The sequence below is a fragment of the Panicum virgatum genome, chromosome 2N (assembly GCF_016808335.1).
Source record: "Panicum virgatum strain AP13 chromosome 2N, P.virgatum_v5, whole genome shotgun sequence".
Lineage (NCBI taxonomy): Eukaryota > Viridiplantae > Streptophyta > Magnoliopsida > Poales > Poaceae > Panicum > Panicum virgatum.
Window position 1 is genome coordinate 34,489,005 of NC_053146.1, and position 17,747 is coordinate 34,506,751.

General features: G+C 43.7%; 2 protein-coding genes across 2 annotated transcripts; both read right to left on the minus strand.

Moving 5' to 3' along the window:
* Positions 1–748: 748 nt before the first annotated feature.
* Positions 749–2,655, minus strand: LOC120658798. Its single transcript, XM_039936981.1, has 3 exons — positions 2,377–2,655; positions 1,491–1,691; positions 749–1,404 (listed from the first exon to the last, which is right to left on the minus strand). Exons 1-3 carry the CDS (start codon positions 2,593–2,595, stop codon positions 1,048–1,050), a joined length of 777 nt encoding a protein of 258 aa, XP_039792915.1. The 5' UTR covers positions 2,596–2,655; the 3' UTR covers positions 749–1,047.
* On the minus strand, positions 2,641–5,400 carry LOC120662543 (probable nucleolar protein 5-1). The gene is made up of 9 exons (XM_039941672.1): positions 5,284–5,400; positions 5,127–5,168; positions 4,870–5,037; positions 4,594–4,776; positions 4,262–4,462; positions 3,938–4,167; positions 3,718–3,823; positions 3,595–3,636; positions 2,641–2,802 (listed from the first exon to the last, which is right to left on the minus strand). Exons 1-9 carry the CDS (start codon positions 5,398–5,400, stop codon positions 2,641–2,643), a joined length of 1,251 nt encoding a protein of 416 aa, XP_039797606.1.
* Between the last annotated feature and the right edge of the window lie 12,347 nt (positions 5,401–17,747).

Below are 17,747 nucleotides of genomic sequence, written 5' to 3' on the forward strand. Positions count from 1 at the left end.
GAAAGGAAAGGGAAGGGGTGGGCGCTGACGCGTGGGGTCACGCTGTCAGAGGAAGAGAGTGACGCGCGCGGGCTGCTCCGCGTGCTGGGCTGAGGCGCGCGTCGTGGGCCGTGAGTGGGGGAGTGGCACTGCTGGGCCGAGCGCGGGGTGGGAAAGGAGGAGGGGTCGGGCTGGACCCAGGGGAAGGAAAGTGGGCCGGGGAGAAGGGGAAAAGGAAGTTGGGCCAAGCGAGAAGGGGAAAAGGAAGTTGGGCCAAGCGGGTTGGGTTGCTAGGCTGCCTGGATTGGTTTTGGGTTGAGTTGCTTTGGGTTTGCTTCCCTTTTTCCTTTCTAGATTCTAATTACTCTCAACACAAAAATATTTGAATTCAAATTCGAATTTTGAATTCAAAACCCTAGCACACAACCAAATAAAGAAGTGCACCAGCATGAATGCAACAACACAGTTTAACCTTATGATAAATTTTAATTACTTAAGAAACAAAATTTTGATTAAATGCAAGACTAAACACAAATAACGTTAGAAATTTAAATAAAGCCCAATTAAATTATTATAAAAGCTGAAAATTAAATTAGGGTGTTATAGTTGTCCCTGTGTGTGTTTTCTTTGTTCTTCAGTTTTGAACTCCGCTGCGCCGGTAGTTCACACTGCGGAGGGTGTTGATGTATATGGTTTAGGTCCATCTAGAGTGCTAATTCTATTGTATTCCTCCAAACCCTAGAGGGTGGGTAATATAGTAGCATGTACTTAAACGAATCATGACAGGAGAGACCAAACTCATCAACATGTGCAGATTTGTCCTCACAAGAATTATTTTTGCTCATGGTCTTCTCAACCTCCGGGTCTGTCTTCTCAGCCTTCTCTCCCATCTTGAACACCTCAGCATCACCTTGATGTTCTGTTGTTACAGAAATATAGACAGGTTGCTGCTAAGGTTTGGCATTCTCAACGTTCGGAACTTTCTGAAATGAATCATGACAGGAGAGACCAGACTCATCACTACGTACAGATTTGTCATCACATGAATTATTTTCGCCCATGGTCTTTTCAACCTGGGGCTGTCTTCTCAGCCTTTTCTCCAGTCTTAGCATCATGTCTATCTCTAATTTGATCGGACACACTGTCCGGAGCATCAACTATCAACTTATCTGAACTAGAAGCTTTTGCCACTGAACAAAACCACCAGTTCAGTAGACTAATGTGCCCCCTGATTCTTGGCAATTCCTCTTTTGTACACTCAGATTTGAGAAACTGCACATAGCGCTGTCTGTTTTCATGAACAGATGAAAGATAATCACAAACTGCCATTATGGCCTCTTTGTCACGTACACAGATAGATTTCCCCGATGTTTGTAAATCTCTTGCTACACTCGCAGCCTTATGTGCTTGATCACTAGGTAGCAACTGTACCAGAGGAAGCAACATTTATCAGTTAATATTTTAACACTGAATACTCAACTTAAAGTAAATGAATTCAAAATAGTCACAACCTTGAATAAATCAAATTTGTCTGCAAACTCAGGAACAAGGATATGTGCAATCACTTTTGCATATATCACATTATTTTTAATTGATTCACCAATCTGACAAACATGTTGATCAAACATTTTGCGGAAGATGATAGGCAAAATCAATGAAGTCCAGTCAAGATGTACCAAATAACCAAGAAAGTATACAAACTCTCTATCCATCTGGAATTTTAAAAAAACATTAGCATGCCTTCCAAACACTTTTGCAGACTATGAAATAACTTGTTAGTGAAATTTATGGAATCAGACCACTAATGTAAAGAAATGTCTCTTGCACTAAAGATGATACTGAGACACTTGTTTTTTCAGTGTGCAATTGCCCTGCAACTTGTAGGGGCATTGGAAAAAAAAGAAATTCATTATGTTTCATAAACTATAATGAATGGGAGTTTACAAGATGCTCATGCAGTGGGTACTCTATGTCCTGCATCTAGGAATTCGAGCTGGATCAGTTCTCTAGAAAGCATTCTACTGAGGAAACCGATCAGACTCCCATGGATTTGAGATTACCCATTCGGGCTTTGAAGCAATCAACCTGTACCAAGCAACCCAGGTACAGACAATTACAGAGGAGGAGATGGCCATTTATGCAAAAGGAACAGTAATGTGCATATTAATATTGCTTTCAGAGGTTGAATAGCTTATGCTTTTTCCAATGCTTTTATGCCACCCTTTGGTGCCCTGGGATTGTTTAAATGCTAGGAAGGTCTGCTGTAAGCTGTGTGCTCAAACATTTATGCTTGTCACCCTGTTATATGGTGCAAAATGCACATATGCAACTATATTGCTATTATATACAATACACATAGTAGATGATAGCGGTGCGGTAGCAAGCGAGAATAAGTACCTGTTGAAGTGAGACATTAAATCCATATGATTTTGAGGACTTTTGCAATCCCTTGCTCATTGGAAGATAATACTCTTGAGTTACATTGTCCTTCTCTTGGGGAATAAATTCAAGCAGGAGATTCTTTAGGCCCCACATCAAATCACCAAGACAATCATCATAATTTGAAATTTTAGTGAAACATTTGACCTTCTGAAAATGATTCACATTAGAATTCATGCTGCATCGATCATTTAATTTAACATAAATGTAACAAGGAAAATACTAACAAGTTTTTCCTCTATGAGCATCATCTTGAACAATCAATTTAGTATCATGTCCACACAGATTTAGAATAAGGCTACTCAGCTCCTGGCCAGGACCATCATAACTGTTCTGAGCAATAGAATTGTCTTTAACATTTACGAAACCGAGGGCTAAGACAACCTCTCAGACAAGGTAGCATAATGTTAGAAAAGAATGGCCAACCCAACAGCAGTAAAAAACGTAGGAATGCAAGTACAACATAAAGAATAACTTCAAAATATAACACAACACAACAAACTAACAAAGTATCATAACACATTAAATTTCAAAAATAGGAGGACAGCACATGCAATATAGCAAAGAACAAACTTATGTGCATACCCAATAAGTAGGTACAAGGAGACTACAAGGCAGCACCACTTGAAGACTCACTAGCCAATGTATCCCACCGGTCCGTATAATAGTCAATCAGCTGCTACGTGCTATGTATGTTGCCCTACAACCCCAAGCACAAAATAAACGAGCAAGTGGGTAATAACATTTCGAACTCAGCTTATGAGTTTGAACTGTGAAACTACCTATGTTTACCTCAACATAGCAGGTCCAAGCTACTATGATTAGAGATAGAATTCCATTTCTAACTGTGTGGCGCGTGTTTTGGTCGACCCAACTAGGGCTAGATGGAAATAATAGTGTTTGTAGCAGTGTATTAAAAGGTGACCACCTAGCCCTCCTAGCAATATCCAATTGCAGATTAGGAATACATATGATCCACTGGCTAAGTGAACAAAGGCTTAAGCAAATAAGGCTACCAGACCCTCTGATGGGATCAAACAACCAAGAAGGGAGGGCATATTATTGAACATAATCATTTGTCCTATAAAAATTGGACCAATGTTGTTTCTATTAGATCCAATGAACAAATTACTATTTTAAGAAGCAACTTATATGTGCATGGATTTACATTTGTACCTGACGTGCTTCCCTTGCATCGATAAACCGTACCCACATATGCTCCAAAAATTGTAAGGGGGAGAAAATTTATCACTGAGTCACCAAAGAGGAATTGAAGATGGATGAGGTGCCGACAAATACCCGAGGCCATCTAAACACATCCTCGTTAACATCAAAAATAGCAAAACCTGAAGGAGTCTCGAGGAGTGTCCTCCTAAAAGTTGAGTGCTTCAAATTTGTAGGTACCCTGCCATTGCAAATCAATATGATGTCGTGAGACGAAACAAAAGATGACTGTATTATGCAGTTTTTGGTCTTAACAAACATATCTCCATAAATGGAAAATACATGCATCACAAACCTTACAAATTTTTCATGTGGATCTTCAAGAAGCATCAATCTTGTACACATTTCTGCTTCCATAAGCTTGACACAGATCATAATGTCATCTCTTTGTTTTGGAACTGACAACAGGATACTAAGAGCTCCCATAATAATTTCCCTGTCATGCATGGTAAGCTGTTCATCTCGATATTTAGTTGCAGATTTATCTGCTTCTTGGATCTTCAGTGCTAAGTCAGGTGACAACATCTGTACAGACAATTATTGATGTAAATGAATGACAAGGTTTATGGCATCTGTTCAAACATTCATAGTTTGGTGCCAATATTAGATAAGCATGTACCTTACAGAAATCATATTCTGGTGCCAACTCAGGGACAAGAATTCTTGCAAGGACTCTGGCATACATCGAGTTACTTTTAATATGTTCACCAATTCTACAAACATGGTCACCATATGACTCCCTCAACATCCTGGGAACTTGCTTTAAAGTTATGTTGAGATAGTGTAATAAGCCAATTTTTGGTATGAAATTTGCATCAAGCTGAAATAAATAGAAAAGAACCAAATAATTATATATTTGAATTAAGATGGCTGCTCTAATTATTACTAATTTGAGTTGAGTATTTTTATGTGTGGCGCGTTGGGGGTGGGGGGTGGGTGTGCAAGAGTTACCTCTGTTGTAGACAAATTGATCAAATGATCTTTTAAACACTGTTTCAATCCCTTGCTCACCGGGAGACACCGGTACTCCCGTGTTACGTTGTACTTTTCTTGGAGAATAAACTCACGAAGGACATTCTTCATCCCCCAAACGAGTTCATCAACAACATTTTTGTCGTATGAACATTTGACATTCTGAAGATGTAAGTTTTGAATCATGGATCAGCAAATTCATAGAGTCAGCATGGGGCATTTGGCATAGCGAAATAATTGAGAGAATACACTGACCAGCTTTTCCTCAATAATGACTTTAATATCAGCACTTTGAACAATAAGATGCTTTCTACCCTTGCAGTATCTTCGAATTAGACGGATGAGTTCATTGCTAGGACCTGTCTGACCATCCCAAGCAGTAGTTTTGTCATCAAACTTCACAAAGCCAAGGGTAAACATAACCTGTCAAAGAAGCAAAAAGAATTATCAAATGGAAAGCAAAAAAATAGTGATCTAATCCAAACAAACGTATCCACAATTTCAGATTGTACATTTTTTGCAGTATCTACATCCCTAAAATACACCCAGGTATCCTGCAAAGAGAAATGACAAAACATGTGCAGATTTATTACCAATTGCAAGGTCAAGATGAAAAGAAAAGGGAAATAGCGAAACATCTGTACAAAAGAAAGAGAATTCAACGAGTACATCAGCTTCTTTGAGTGCATCATCATCAACATCAAACAGGGCGAAGCCTGAGGGTGTCTCCAGTAGTGTTCTCGTCCGTTCAGGATTAATATACGCATACTCGTCGTCCATTGCCATGTTCCCTGCCAGTGCAAATCACAAATGCAAAACTGATCCTGTGTAAGGATTAACCAAAATAGTGTTGTAGACATGAATGTTTCTCAAACTAATGGATAGTAAACCTAAAAAGGACAGACAAAGCATAATAGCTTGGTGTCTATACTCACTTTTAACCTCTAAAAAAATAGTCATGTTTTGATTCAATAACAGAAGTGAAGCATGCAACATTGGAAGTGGTAAAAACATTGCAAGAACAAACTCCTTCCCATGAAACAATGTTAAGGTCAAGAATGAATCTTTGCACGGGACAAGGGGGATGGCATAATAAGAGGGATAAGAAGGAAAGGACTTCCTACCTATTAGACATACCAAAACCATCCTTTTGATAGAAGAAGATAAAAAAGGCTGCAAAGAGTCAATAGAAAATATATATAATGTTGAATGTTTTTAGCTTAGAACCAACATTGGCCCCCATTCCCTAATCCCACTTTGTACAGCTATTCATTAATATGTATTGGATGTCCTTGAAAAACTCTACACATATCCTGCCGATCAATGTAAAACTTTTGCCAGCCATCTTTGGGGATAAAATATTACTCTGTCGTACCGAACTATGAATTGGTTTCTTTTTTAGTTTATTAAAGTGAAATATGTTTATTGCCATGGTCAGAGCGGACAGGAATGAACAAACATAATACTCAAGAGACCAAAGATTCGACGGTGTACTTACCCTTCTTCCCAAGAAGGCGGTGCCCGGTGGCCGGCGACTGCTGTATTTTTCAGAGAGCAGATGAGACCAAGGGGCCAGCGACACCTGCTGGGGTGGGGGTGGGGACTGGGGAGCGGCGGTGCCTAGGCGGATGCGGTGAACGACATCTTGTATAAGTGCGAGTCCGGAACACTAAGGTCAGGGGCGGATACAGGAGGGGGGCTCAAGCCCCGCCCCCCCCCCCCCTAAGCTCCCCTAATTACACGTAAAACACTGTAGCAAGACCTCCAAATCACCATTAAATCTTCACACAAATCAACATCTCTATTGTTTCAGCCCCCCTTGCCTCCAATCCTGCATCCGCCACTGACTAAGGTTCCATGGGACCGAACGATTCGAGCCCCTCCAAGTGATGAACCTAGGGTTACACGGCAGGATAAAAGGAGATGAAATCAAGCTATAATGCAAAACATATGTTTCATTTATATTCCACGATTCACAAAATATATTTTATTTTAACATACTCGTTAAGTTCTGATATGCATACAGGCAACATAAGTAAGAAAATACAATATATACAATCTCTTTGATTGCTAGTGTATATATATAGTAATGAATCAGGGACAAAAAAAATATATAGAATTTAATTATAATGCGGCTGTCTTTCACTCAATTATGTTAAGTAAGTTTTTACTGTTTTCGTGAACAATTTTGGAAAAATCTTTGAATTCTTAATCTTATGAACTCACCAGCGAGTACATATATTATTAATTGTAGGCAAAAAAAAATAAACACATCACAAAGCTCGTCCTTTAATATAATCTGACTGTAATATCCACTTGGACGCATCATGTCTTCTTCCAAGTTGATAACAAGCATCAAACGCCAATGGTGATCAACCTATGGATGCATGATGGACTATAATCCAACGGCTCGACATGATGGACATTCTCAACTTCGCATCAACCTGCAGGATCTGGGAATCAGTATGCAAAAGACGCTCCAAGTACTAGTTCTAAAATCAGGCAAACCAATGCGGGCCACATCTCAATCAGCCGGGGATGGAAATTGTATTACGATGACGTGAGAACAGACAAGTTTTGTCTCCACGATGTGTCCAAATGAACCGACTGCGAGAAGAACGAGTTAAAGAGTAGGTTCTGGGTCGATGGTAAGGATGACTGGTGTGGGGGACTGCCCTTTTTCAAGGAACCCCTGTATGTCTTTTGTATCATTCCCTGAATCTTTTGATGATACAGACATTGCTCACAAGAAGTATCGCATCCATACTTCGTCCAAGTTTTATTTATTCTAGGAAAGGTTCAGCTACCTGTCTAATATTGTAGTTGTTGAGCGTGACAAGCTGCCCCAAGTGTGATGGTGCGTAGTGAGACATTGGCTCCATGATAGAAGTCTGGGCGCTTATCGCTGATCACGAGTTTCATCTCTCAATCCGTAGTTAGAAAGGATCAGGTTTATTCTCTGACATGCAAATTGGTTGGGGCAAAGTTACGAAAATTGTAGTTACTGTTTTATTATCTATATGCATGTCGAAAGAGATTCTGCGACACTTGTAACAGTGGATGAGTTAGGATGCAATCACTGGAGCAACAAGCACATTTGGAAAATATTATTGTCCTAGGTGACTTGAGATATGTATTGCTGTCAGACCCGGGACAGCGGGACTGTTTATAGACATAGAATATTCTAGAGTAAGGGATAGCTCATGAATGTATCTTACCTCTCTTGTAACTACGCGGATAGGCGTAGAGCTAGCCGCAGTACAAAGAAAACTACTCGATCGTGCTGTAGTAAAACTCCAACTGTACTCAGCTAGGACTTTCCATGTAAACCTGTCCCCCCCGATATATAAGGGCGGGCAGGTACCCCCTCAAAACACATCAACACCTAAGACAATACAAACCACCATACAGGACGTAGGGTATTACGCAACTCGCGGCCTGAACTTGTCTAAATCTTTGTGTTCCTTACACCATCGAGTTCCAGAGCTGTCGATCCCTACCTACAAACCTTACTGCTAAGGGTGTCCCTGAGCAGGCTTGGCGGCAAACACCGACAGCTGGTGCGCCAGGTAGGGGACTCGGCGAGTTCATCGGCGAGTTCGATGGCCACTTTCGCTTTCAGCACCATGGCGCCTCCTCAAGGCGCCACCTTCGTCTTTGGCTCGTGGGTCTGCGACGCCAATGATTCGGGCGGCTTGACAGCCACCTAACCAACTCTCCCACACTGAAGATCACCACGTCGGAAGATTCCGACAAACTCGCCGGATCAGACGATCACGGCGTCATGTTGCTTCCCGACCTCGTCAAGGAGATCGAGACGAAACTCAAAGACAACTCGAGGTCCACTCGGACTCAGATCAATCTCAAACCGAAACCTACTCGGGTTAGGACTCCTCTTGCTCAACCCATCTTTGATTTACGCAATTCATCATCTGCTTACAAACAGATGATAAGATCCATCTATGAAAATAGCTTGGATCATCTCCTCTGCGTCGAAAACCACTTAGTCACCGCTAGCCGGGAGGCACCTGTTTTCGACGTATACCCAGATCCAGTCGAGTCATCTCAAGACAGCCTGGTTTTCATCACTAATGCGTTGGCAAAGATCTAAATCGAGTCTTGCGAAAGTCATACTCTTGCAGAATTACTCAATAATCTTCAAGAAGTTGCCAGCATTGACGATCTTCCGTTTCAATACGGTACTCCCCTCGTAACCGAGAGGGAAACTGGGTCTGGAGAAACCGTCCTAGCTGATCATGACTCGGACCTGGAAAGCTTCTCCCCCGAACATTTGGTTCCGGTGATCATCCAACAACCTCAAGGTAGTCAGTATGATCCAAACGAAGCCTTGGACCAGATTTCAGCGGACAATCTGACCCAAGACGCTCCACAAGATGAAGATGAAGCTACTCACACAGCTCGCAGGGCAAGAAATCAACGCAAAGGGGAACGCAGGGTTCAAGCTGCCGAAGGAGCTCGCCTTCCCCCACGCAACCTCAATAACGAATTCAACAACGTCGCGGATCCAGTTTTCAGAACCCCAATCACCGCAATGACATAAGCAACCTTGCGACTCATGCAGATGCCTCGAAACCCGGAGATGGAACGAGTCATACATCTTACCAAGAATGTTGTTGAACAACTCGAGAGACAAAACCCGTTGTCCTCGCTTAATGGTACACGGTCAAGGGCCACTGCAACAGTCATACCTCAGGCAAGCCGTGCTCTCGGAGGCCATCATCGTCAACAACAGCTGGAGCAGCAAAATCAAAGAAATCAAGAGGATCAGGAAGCCGCGAGCAGCCATCACCCCAGGGGTGGCCAACAGCCGTCAAACCAAGCCCCTGGGCCTCAACCAAATCGCAACAACAACAACCACGGGCACAACAGGGAAGAGGTAGCTGATTCCATAATGGATGCGCGGGAAATTACGCAAGGCGCAGATCGCATCTTGCGGACAACTCCGATAGCTTCCAAACCCTCAGCAGAGTCTTCGACAACATCGAGTACCCGAAGGATTTCAAACCTACGAACATCCAAAAGTACGATGGTAAGTAAGACCCTGCTCAATGGTTAAGTTTATACTCGACCGCTGTTAGTGTTGCAGGGGGAGACACCAACACCAAGGTCCTCTACTTCCCGATGGCCCTGGAGCCCGCACCCTTCACGTGGCTCGAAAGCTTGGCGCACGAGTCCATACACTCATGGGATGACCTCAAGAAGGCCTTCATCGACAACTTCCAATGGTCGCTACACCGAGTAGCTACTTGACATGCCCTGTCCATGTGCAAGCAGGAGCAAGGCGAGTCGATCAGATCCTACGTCAAGCGCTTCTTCGACACAAGAGCCACCATTCCCAACATCGCCGATGATGACATCATCGACTACTTCCAGAGCGGCATCACCGTCCAGTCTTTGTACCGTGATTCGGGCGTAATCGCACAAAAACGGTAGTGGAGTTATTAGACATGATGCAGCGTTGGGCGGACGAAGAAGAGCAAGAACGCAGTCGCTTCCCACACCGTAACAACGACAACAATGGGAAGCGCCACAATGATCGTGGAGGGCCCAGCAACCATCGGGATCCTTTGCGTAAATGCAAGCCTGATGATACTGTCGGCACTATGGATCGCACCCCACGTGGTAAGAAGGGCGACAAGTCGCAGGACCAGTTCGACAAGATTCTTCACAACAAGAGATGTCCAATCCACCCCAAGAGCAACCACTCGATGTGGGAGTGCACGATCCTGCGCAAATCCTTCGAGTCGGCACCTATAGATGCTCCTAAGAAAAAATAGAACAAAGATGACGAAGACAACAAGAAAGACCCTGACAGTTTCCAATAGCAACAAAATGTCGTCAACGTCATATTTGGAGGAGATCCCAGCTTCTCCAAGTGAGCCCAGAAGCTCCTACTCAAAGAGTTCCTTTCAGTCGAGCCAGCAATTCAGAGGCCAATGAAATACAGCAAGGTCCCTATTACCTTCTCCAGGGAAGATCAATGGACTAGCTTCTCTGAACCTGGAAGGTTCCCACTAGTACTCGACCCAGTCGTCCAATGCTCCAAGCTCACTCGAGTACGCATCGACGGCAGAAGTGGGCTCAACCTGATCTTCGCAAGTACATTAGCCAAGATGGGCCTTAACTACATGAGTCTATTCACTCCGAGCAAGGCCCCGTTCTACGGCATCGTCCCCGGAAATTCTTCCACACCAATTAGCTCGGTCACCCTTCCGGTCACATTTGGTACAGAACCGAACTTCCGGACGGAGTACATCAAGTTCGAAGTAGCCAACTTCGAATCTTCTTACCACACTATCCTGGGAAGACCAGCGTTAGCTAAGTTCATGGCAGTACCACACTACATGTACCTGCTCCTCAAGATGCCAGGCAATATAGGAGTACTTTCCTTACGTTGAGACCTCCTCAAGTCCTTCGAATGCGACAAGGAAGCAATAGATCATGCTGCCACAATCCGGGTCCCCAACTCTATCAGCAAAATACTTGCTGCTGCTAAGGAACTCTCACTCAAGGATTCGATGCCTTCCAAGAAGCCAAGCCAGTCATCGGTTAAACCAACTGATGACGTGGGCACTAAGACTATCCAGCTACAAGAGGGAGACGACTCCAAAATTGCTATCATCGGAGCAGGTCTGGGCGACAAATAGGAACTCGAGCTCATCAACTTCCTTAGGGCCAACCGAGACGTATTCGCATGGAAACCAGCGGATATGCCAGGGGTGCCCAAGGAGTTGATCGAGCATGCCTTGAAGGTCGACCCTAAAGCTACACCAAAAAAGTAACGGTTGCGTCGTTTCTCACCGGACAAGTGAGAAGCCATCAAGAAAGAGCTGGCGAAACTACTCACAATAGGGTTCATCAAGGGAGTCTACCATACTGAATGGTTGGCTAACCCTGTACTCGTCCAGAAGAAGAATATCAAAGAATGGAGGATGTGCGTCGACTACACCGATCTAAACAAGCATTGCCCAAAGGATCCTTTCGGGCTACCACGTATTGATCAAGTAATCAACTCTACAGCAGGATGTGTCTTGTTATCCTTCCTCAACTGCTACTCAGGGTATCATCAGATTGCTTTGAAAGAAGACGACCAAATAAAGATGGCCTTCATCACCCCTTATGGGGCTTACACCTACAAGACCATGTCTTTCGGCTTGAAGAATGCTGGTGCCACCTACCAGCGTGCGATACAGCTGTGCTTTGTTGACCAGTTACATCGCAATGTTGAAGCCTATGTAGACGACGTTGTCTTCAAAACCAAGACCCAGGATCAATTCATTACTGACCTGGAAGAGACCTTCAATAGCCTCCGAAAATTTCGCTGGAAACTCAACCCAATCAAGTGTGTCTTTGGCGTACCCTCTGGAAAACTACTTGGATTCATCATCAGCAACCGAGGAATCGAGGCCAATCCAGAGAAGATCAACACTATCATGGTCATGGACGCTCCAACTACTATCAAAGACATCCAGAAGCTTATAGGTTGCACGGCAGCTCTGAATCGATTCTTGTCCAGGCTTGGCCAACGGGGCTTACCCTTCTTCAAGCTCCTAAAGCGACAAGACAAATTCGAGTGGACTACAGAAGCCGCGGAGGCACTCGAGAACCTCAAGCATTATCTCCAGTCACCGCCGACTCTAACAGCTCCACTACCTGGCGAGGAACTGCTCCTCTACATCGCTGCGACTACTCATGTAGTCAGTACGGCGATAGTAGTCGAACGCCCGAAGGAAGGCCATGCTTACGGCGTTCAGAGACCAGTTTACTTCATCAGTGAAGTACTCTCTGAATCAAAGGTTAGATATCCATCAATTCAGAAACTTTTGTATGGAATTCTAATCACCTCCAGGAAGCTTCGACATTACTTCAACGAATACAAGATCTCAGTAGTAACTGACTTCCCATTGGGGGATATACTCCACAATGGGGACGCCACTGGACGAATTTCAAAGTGGGAAATTGAACTGGGAGCCTTGGAAATCAACTTCAAACCAAGAACAGCAATCAAGTCACAGGCACTAGTCAACTTCTTAGCTGAATGGCGGGGAAAATCAAATTCCAGTGCCTCATAACATTCCAGAGCATTGGGTAATGTACTTTGACGGCTCACTCAAGCTCGACGGAGGCGGCGCGGGAGTTCTGTTCATCTCCCCAAAGGAGAGCAATTGAATTATGTGTTTCAAATCTCGTTCAAGGTCTCCAACAATGAAGCTGAATACGAGGCACTGCTACATGGCCTTCGACTAGCAGTTTCTCTCGGCATCAAGCGACTACTTATTTACAGCGATTCTCTACTTGTCGTCCAGCAAATCAATAAAGAATAGGACATCAACAAGGATACAATGGACGCATGAGTCAAGGAAATCAGAAAGCTCGAAAACAAGTTCTTAGGATTGGAAATCCACCACGTAGACCGCGACAACAACATGGGAGCCGATGTCCTTTCCAAACTTGGATATACTCGAGCAGCTGTTCCACCTAGAGTTTTTGTCCATGAACTTCACCATCCATCAGTCAAGGTACAAAACAACAAGCCACTGACATGGAGGCCCTGGCCACAGTCAGAGAAATACTGATGATCGAAGAAGATTGGCGAACCCAGTTTATCGACTTCATCAAGGAGTTCAAGCTTCCACCACACATCTATCCAAAAAGCACTGAACCTTCCCGCATCATCAGGCGTAGCAAGGGTTTCGTCCTCGTTGGCAACAACCTATCCAAGCGCTCTGCTTCTGGCATCCTCATGAAGTGCGTTACCCTTGAAGAAGGCAAAAACATACTCAGAGAAATACACGAAGGAGTTTGCGGCAACCATGCCTCATCTAGGACACTAGTCGGCAAGGCTTACAGGTCAGATTTCTTCAGGCCAACAGTTGTTTCAGGCACAGAAGACCTTGTCAGACGATACCCTGGCTGACAATTTTTTGGCAAAAAGACTCACGTCCCAGCACACAACCTGATAACAATCCCTCCATCATGGTCGTTCGCCTGTTGGAGTTTGGACATGATCGGACCATTAACCATAGCTCTAGGAGGATTCAATCATGTGCTGGTAGAAGTCGACAAGTTCACCAAGTGGATTGAGTACAAGCCCATTGTCAAGATCTCATCCGATAGAGTAGTGGATTTCATCTCTGACATCGTTCACCGGTTCGGATTTCCCCACACCATCATTACGGACCTTGGCTCCAACTTCACGTCACAATCTTTTTGGGATTTCTGTGACAACTCTTGCATTGAGGTCAAATATGCTTCAGTAGCTCACCCTCGAGCAAATGGTCAAGTAGAGTGCATCAATGGCTTAGTACTCGACGGCTTGAAGAAAAGACTCTATGACGCTAACACCAAGAAAGGTGGCAAGTGGATTCAAGAACTACCCCATGTGGTCTGGGGGCTGCGGACGCAACCCAGCAAAGCAACTGGACAGTCTCCTTTCTTCCTCACTTATGGGTCAGAGGCTATACTACCCGCGGATATCATGTGGAAATCTCCAAGAGTAGAAGCTTATCAAGAAGGAGAAGTAGATAAAGCTCGACAACTTGAGTTAGATTCAGTCGAAGAAGCCAGAATCAATGCTTTAACCCAATCAGCTAGATATCTTCAAGGAGTCAGACGCTATCATGATCGTAATATCCAGCAAAGATCCTTCAACATTGGAGATCTAGTATTACGAAGAATTCAAGATGAGACAGGACTACACAACTTAAATTCCAGATGGGAGGGTCCTTTCATCGTAACCAAGGTTACAAGACCCGGATCATACAGAATCACTGATGCAGATGGCAATGAGGTACCCAATTCCTAGAATATTGAGCACTTGCGTAGATTTTATCCTTGATCCAAGTAACATGGTGATGTCAGATGATCTCTTTAATAAAGCAACGATTCTCATCAGCTTTTCGACTATATTAAAGGCAGTATTCAATCTGGCAGCATCATCACTACTCTCTAAAAGGTTCCTCCAACCAGGGTAATCTCTGCAGATTCATACCAACCTAGATAACCTATTCCGGATAGCTTACACAATTATTCATCGATAACCATACAAGCCACATCATTGTCCTTAGTGTAAGGACATAACCTACTCGATAGCTCGAGAAGGTATATGGATACCTTTACTAGTTGTCCATCTTGGGTAACTCGCTAGAGTTCATCCTAACAGGTGTAGCGAAAATGGTCTCTCATGCCATATTTCAATATAATGTTTTCGTGATTGATATAGACAATACAACACTTGGACTAATATGATTGTTAAGATGACCATTCTCAGGCTTTTAGGTTCAAGTGATGACAAAGAGAAGATAGGCGTAGCTAGGCCCGAAGGGCTGCACCTACGGTGGTTCAAGTGACCGTGAAACCTCTTCGGTCCAAAGGACAAAGAATTGAAGAGACCGTGAAGAAATCAAGTCAAAACAAACAAGATAGAGACATTTTACTATCACCGGTTAAACCGATGATGAGCAAATTGTACTCACCGTTGCAATGAACCCAGAAGCTGAGGCTAGGGTTTTGCGTCGGTTGAACCGATGATGAAGATATTGAATACGTCGGTGCAACGGCAGAAGAAGACCAAGGGAAATGCATACATCGTTTGAACCGATGATACACCGGTCAATTACGTCGGTGTAGTTGTCCAGAGAGTTGGTTTTCGGGAACTCTGGGACAGTTACATGCACCGGTTAAACCGGCGATGAAGATGCATTCACCGGTTGATTACGTCGGTTGATTAAGGTAGCCGTTGAAGTATAACGGCTAGTTGGAAAAAGGTGCTCACCGGTTAAACCGGTGATAACACAAAGTGGATCATCGGTTTAACCGGTGATAATGCTAATTGTCAGCCACTTTTCCAACAGCTCTTTTGGGGTGTGTGGGCTATATATACCCCCCAAGGCCGGTTGCTGCATATGGTTGGACGCCCGAATAGTTGAAGGAAGTGTTTCCCAAGCAAACTAACATCTCCAACCATCCTAGCAAAGCTTAGTGTCATATCTAGCTTGTGAGAAGCTTTGAGAGAGTGCTTTTGTGCACTTGTATAGGGATTAGTTCTTGCGAGAGCTCCCTTGAGCAAAGTCTTGCTACGGTAAGCAACCGTGTACTCGTCGTGTGACCCTCCGACTTGGTGTGGAGCGGAAACGACACTTTGTGCGGGGAAGGAGACCCCTCTTGGTGAGAAGCTCCAATAGTGAAGACGGTGCCGTTGGTGACGCTTTGAGAGAGACGGTGGCAGTGGCCTTGTCTTGGTGACTTGGCGCCACTTAGCCTTTGCTTGCCGGGAGCTTTGGTGGTGAGCGCAAGACGGTGATCAAGCGAAGAGACTCGGCATCACACTTGTTCTTGTTGGACAAGTGGCCGTGGACGTAGGGAGGGACTTGGTGTCCTAACCGAACCACGTTAAATCATGTGTCTTGGTGTCTTCACGGGAGTTTGCATATTCTCTCCCTTACCTCTTTACTTACCGTATTACGTTTCGGTATTTACTCTATCTTGCGTGCCTTTACTTTCCTAGTTAGTTTGATTAGGATTGGCTATAGGTTGCAAGTCTTTTAGGGGTAAGTAGAGAGTAGCATAGATAAACCTTAGTCATAACTAGCATGTGTAGGACGTGTTAGGTTTATCTCATGCAAATAGATTGAGCCCTAGGATAGAAAGCGATTAGCGACCCTATTCACCCCCTCCCCCTCTAGGGTCGGACACCCCGGTGATCCTTACAACAGATCAGCTATAAGGAACTCCAGCCTTGTCTAAAGTTAAAACTACTCGCTTGCTCGAGTATGTTACAGATACTACTACATTTTGTCCATCTTGGGTAACCCGACGTGGTTCATCCTAACCGGTCAATCTTAGTAGTTACTCCAGTCTACAAATTAGACACCTTATTCACAAGCTTGAATAGGTTTTGGATATTTTTAAGATGGTTTCATCTTGGATAACTCGACGGGGTTCATCCTAACAGATCTATCTTAGAAATTACTCTAGTCCTTGGTCAGGACACCTTACTCGCTTGCTCGAGTAGTTTATAGATATATTTACAGTTTCTTCTATTTGGGTAGTCCGACGGGATTCATGCTAACTGATCAACTACAAAATTTGATCCATGTGAGCATTCTACTCGATTGATCGAGTAGTTCGTACTTATCCTACGGTATCAGATTATGCTTCTGAAGACATACCAACAGGATAAAAGCTATATACAACGTCAAAATCTTACTGAAGATTACAAGACTTGTTACAAGCAGTCTACTCTGCCAAGTACTTCAGAATTTCCTCAGCGATCACTTCTGATTCTTTACAATAGTCCCGGAATTTCTCATTGGAACAATCGGGAGCTATTCCTTTAGTTATGGGAGCTAAATTAAATTGAGGCAAGTAAGACTTGACAACTCCTATCATGTGGGTCAGATAATTCTTGGAGGTAGCCGTCATGACATCAAAGATCTTCTTGGGAGCCTCTTCTAAACGCTCTATTAAGGACTTGCTACTTGACGACCCCTCTTCAGAATTGACCATGTCCACAATGACCTGAGGTGCTGCTACCACTCGAGTATGGTCACCTGGAGAACATGATGGAAGGATATTTCAGTGATTATTATTGACAAAAGCAATATCAAGATAAAAGATCAAATACTCACAAGCTAGAGCAATCTGCAACTGTTCTTGAAGCTTTGAATTTTTTTCTTGGAGCTTTGATCTTTCTTCTTCGAGGCCCTTGATTTGCCGCTTCATGTCACAAAGTTCTAGATGATGCTTTCAGTTTGCTTCATACAGCTTGTTCCGAGTGGCAAGGGATTCATCTAGTCATTTGGCAATCAGAGCCTTCTGCTACTCCAAGGTTTTCCGGTGGTCAACAGTCTTATATAAAGCCTGAGATTTCAGGAAGGACCGATTGGCAACATCCTTAAACATACAATAGAATTGGTCAGACGTTATCAACTACTCGACGTAGGCAAATAACAGCAGCAGAAGGCTCACCTTGGTATATTTAAAGCTTCATTGCATATAGTCAGCGAGCTTCTTTATGTTGTCTATGGATAACAACGGATCATCAAAAAGTTTGTTTCCTAACTCCTTCTGGGTTGATTGTGGCATAGATTAAAAAGGCACTAGTCGAACGG

Excerpts from the sequence above, each read along its gene's own strand:
- LOC120658798 (XM_039936981.1), bottom strand. The coding sequence starts at position 2,595 with ATGAATTCTAATGTGAATCATTTTCAGAAGGTCAAATGTTTCACTAAA. Across the intron at positions 1,692-2,376 it reads TTAATGTCTCACTTCAACAG|ATGGATAGAGAGTTTGTATA; the intron begins GTACTTATTCTC and ends TTAAAATTCCAG. Across the intron at positions 1,405-1,490 it reads ACAAATTTGATTTATTCAAG|TTGCTACCTAGTGATCAAGC; the intron begins GTTGTGACTATT and ends CCTCTGGTACAG.
- LOC120662543 (XM_039941672.1), bottom strand. The coding sequence starts at position 5,400 with ATGGCAATGGACGACGAGTATGCGTATATTAATCCTGAACGGACGAGA. Across the intron at positions 3,824-3,937 it reads CCACATGAAAAATTTGTAAG|GGTACCTACAAATTTGAAGC; the intron begins GTTTGTGATGCA and ends TTGCAATGGCAG. Across the intron at positions 3,637-3,717 it reads ATGTGTTTAGATGGCCTCGG|CATATGTGGGTACGGTTTAT; the intron begins GTATTTGTCGGC and ends CAATTTTTGGAG.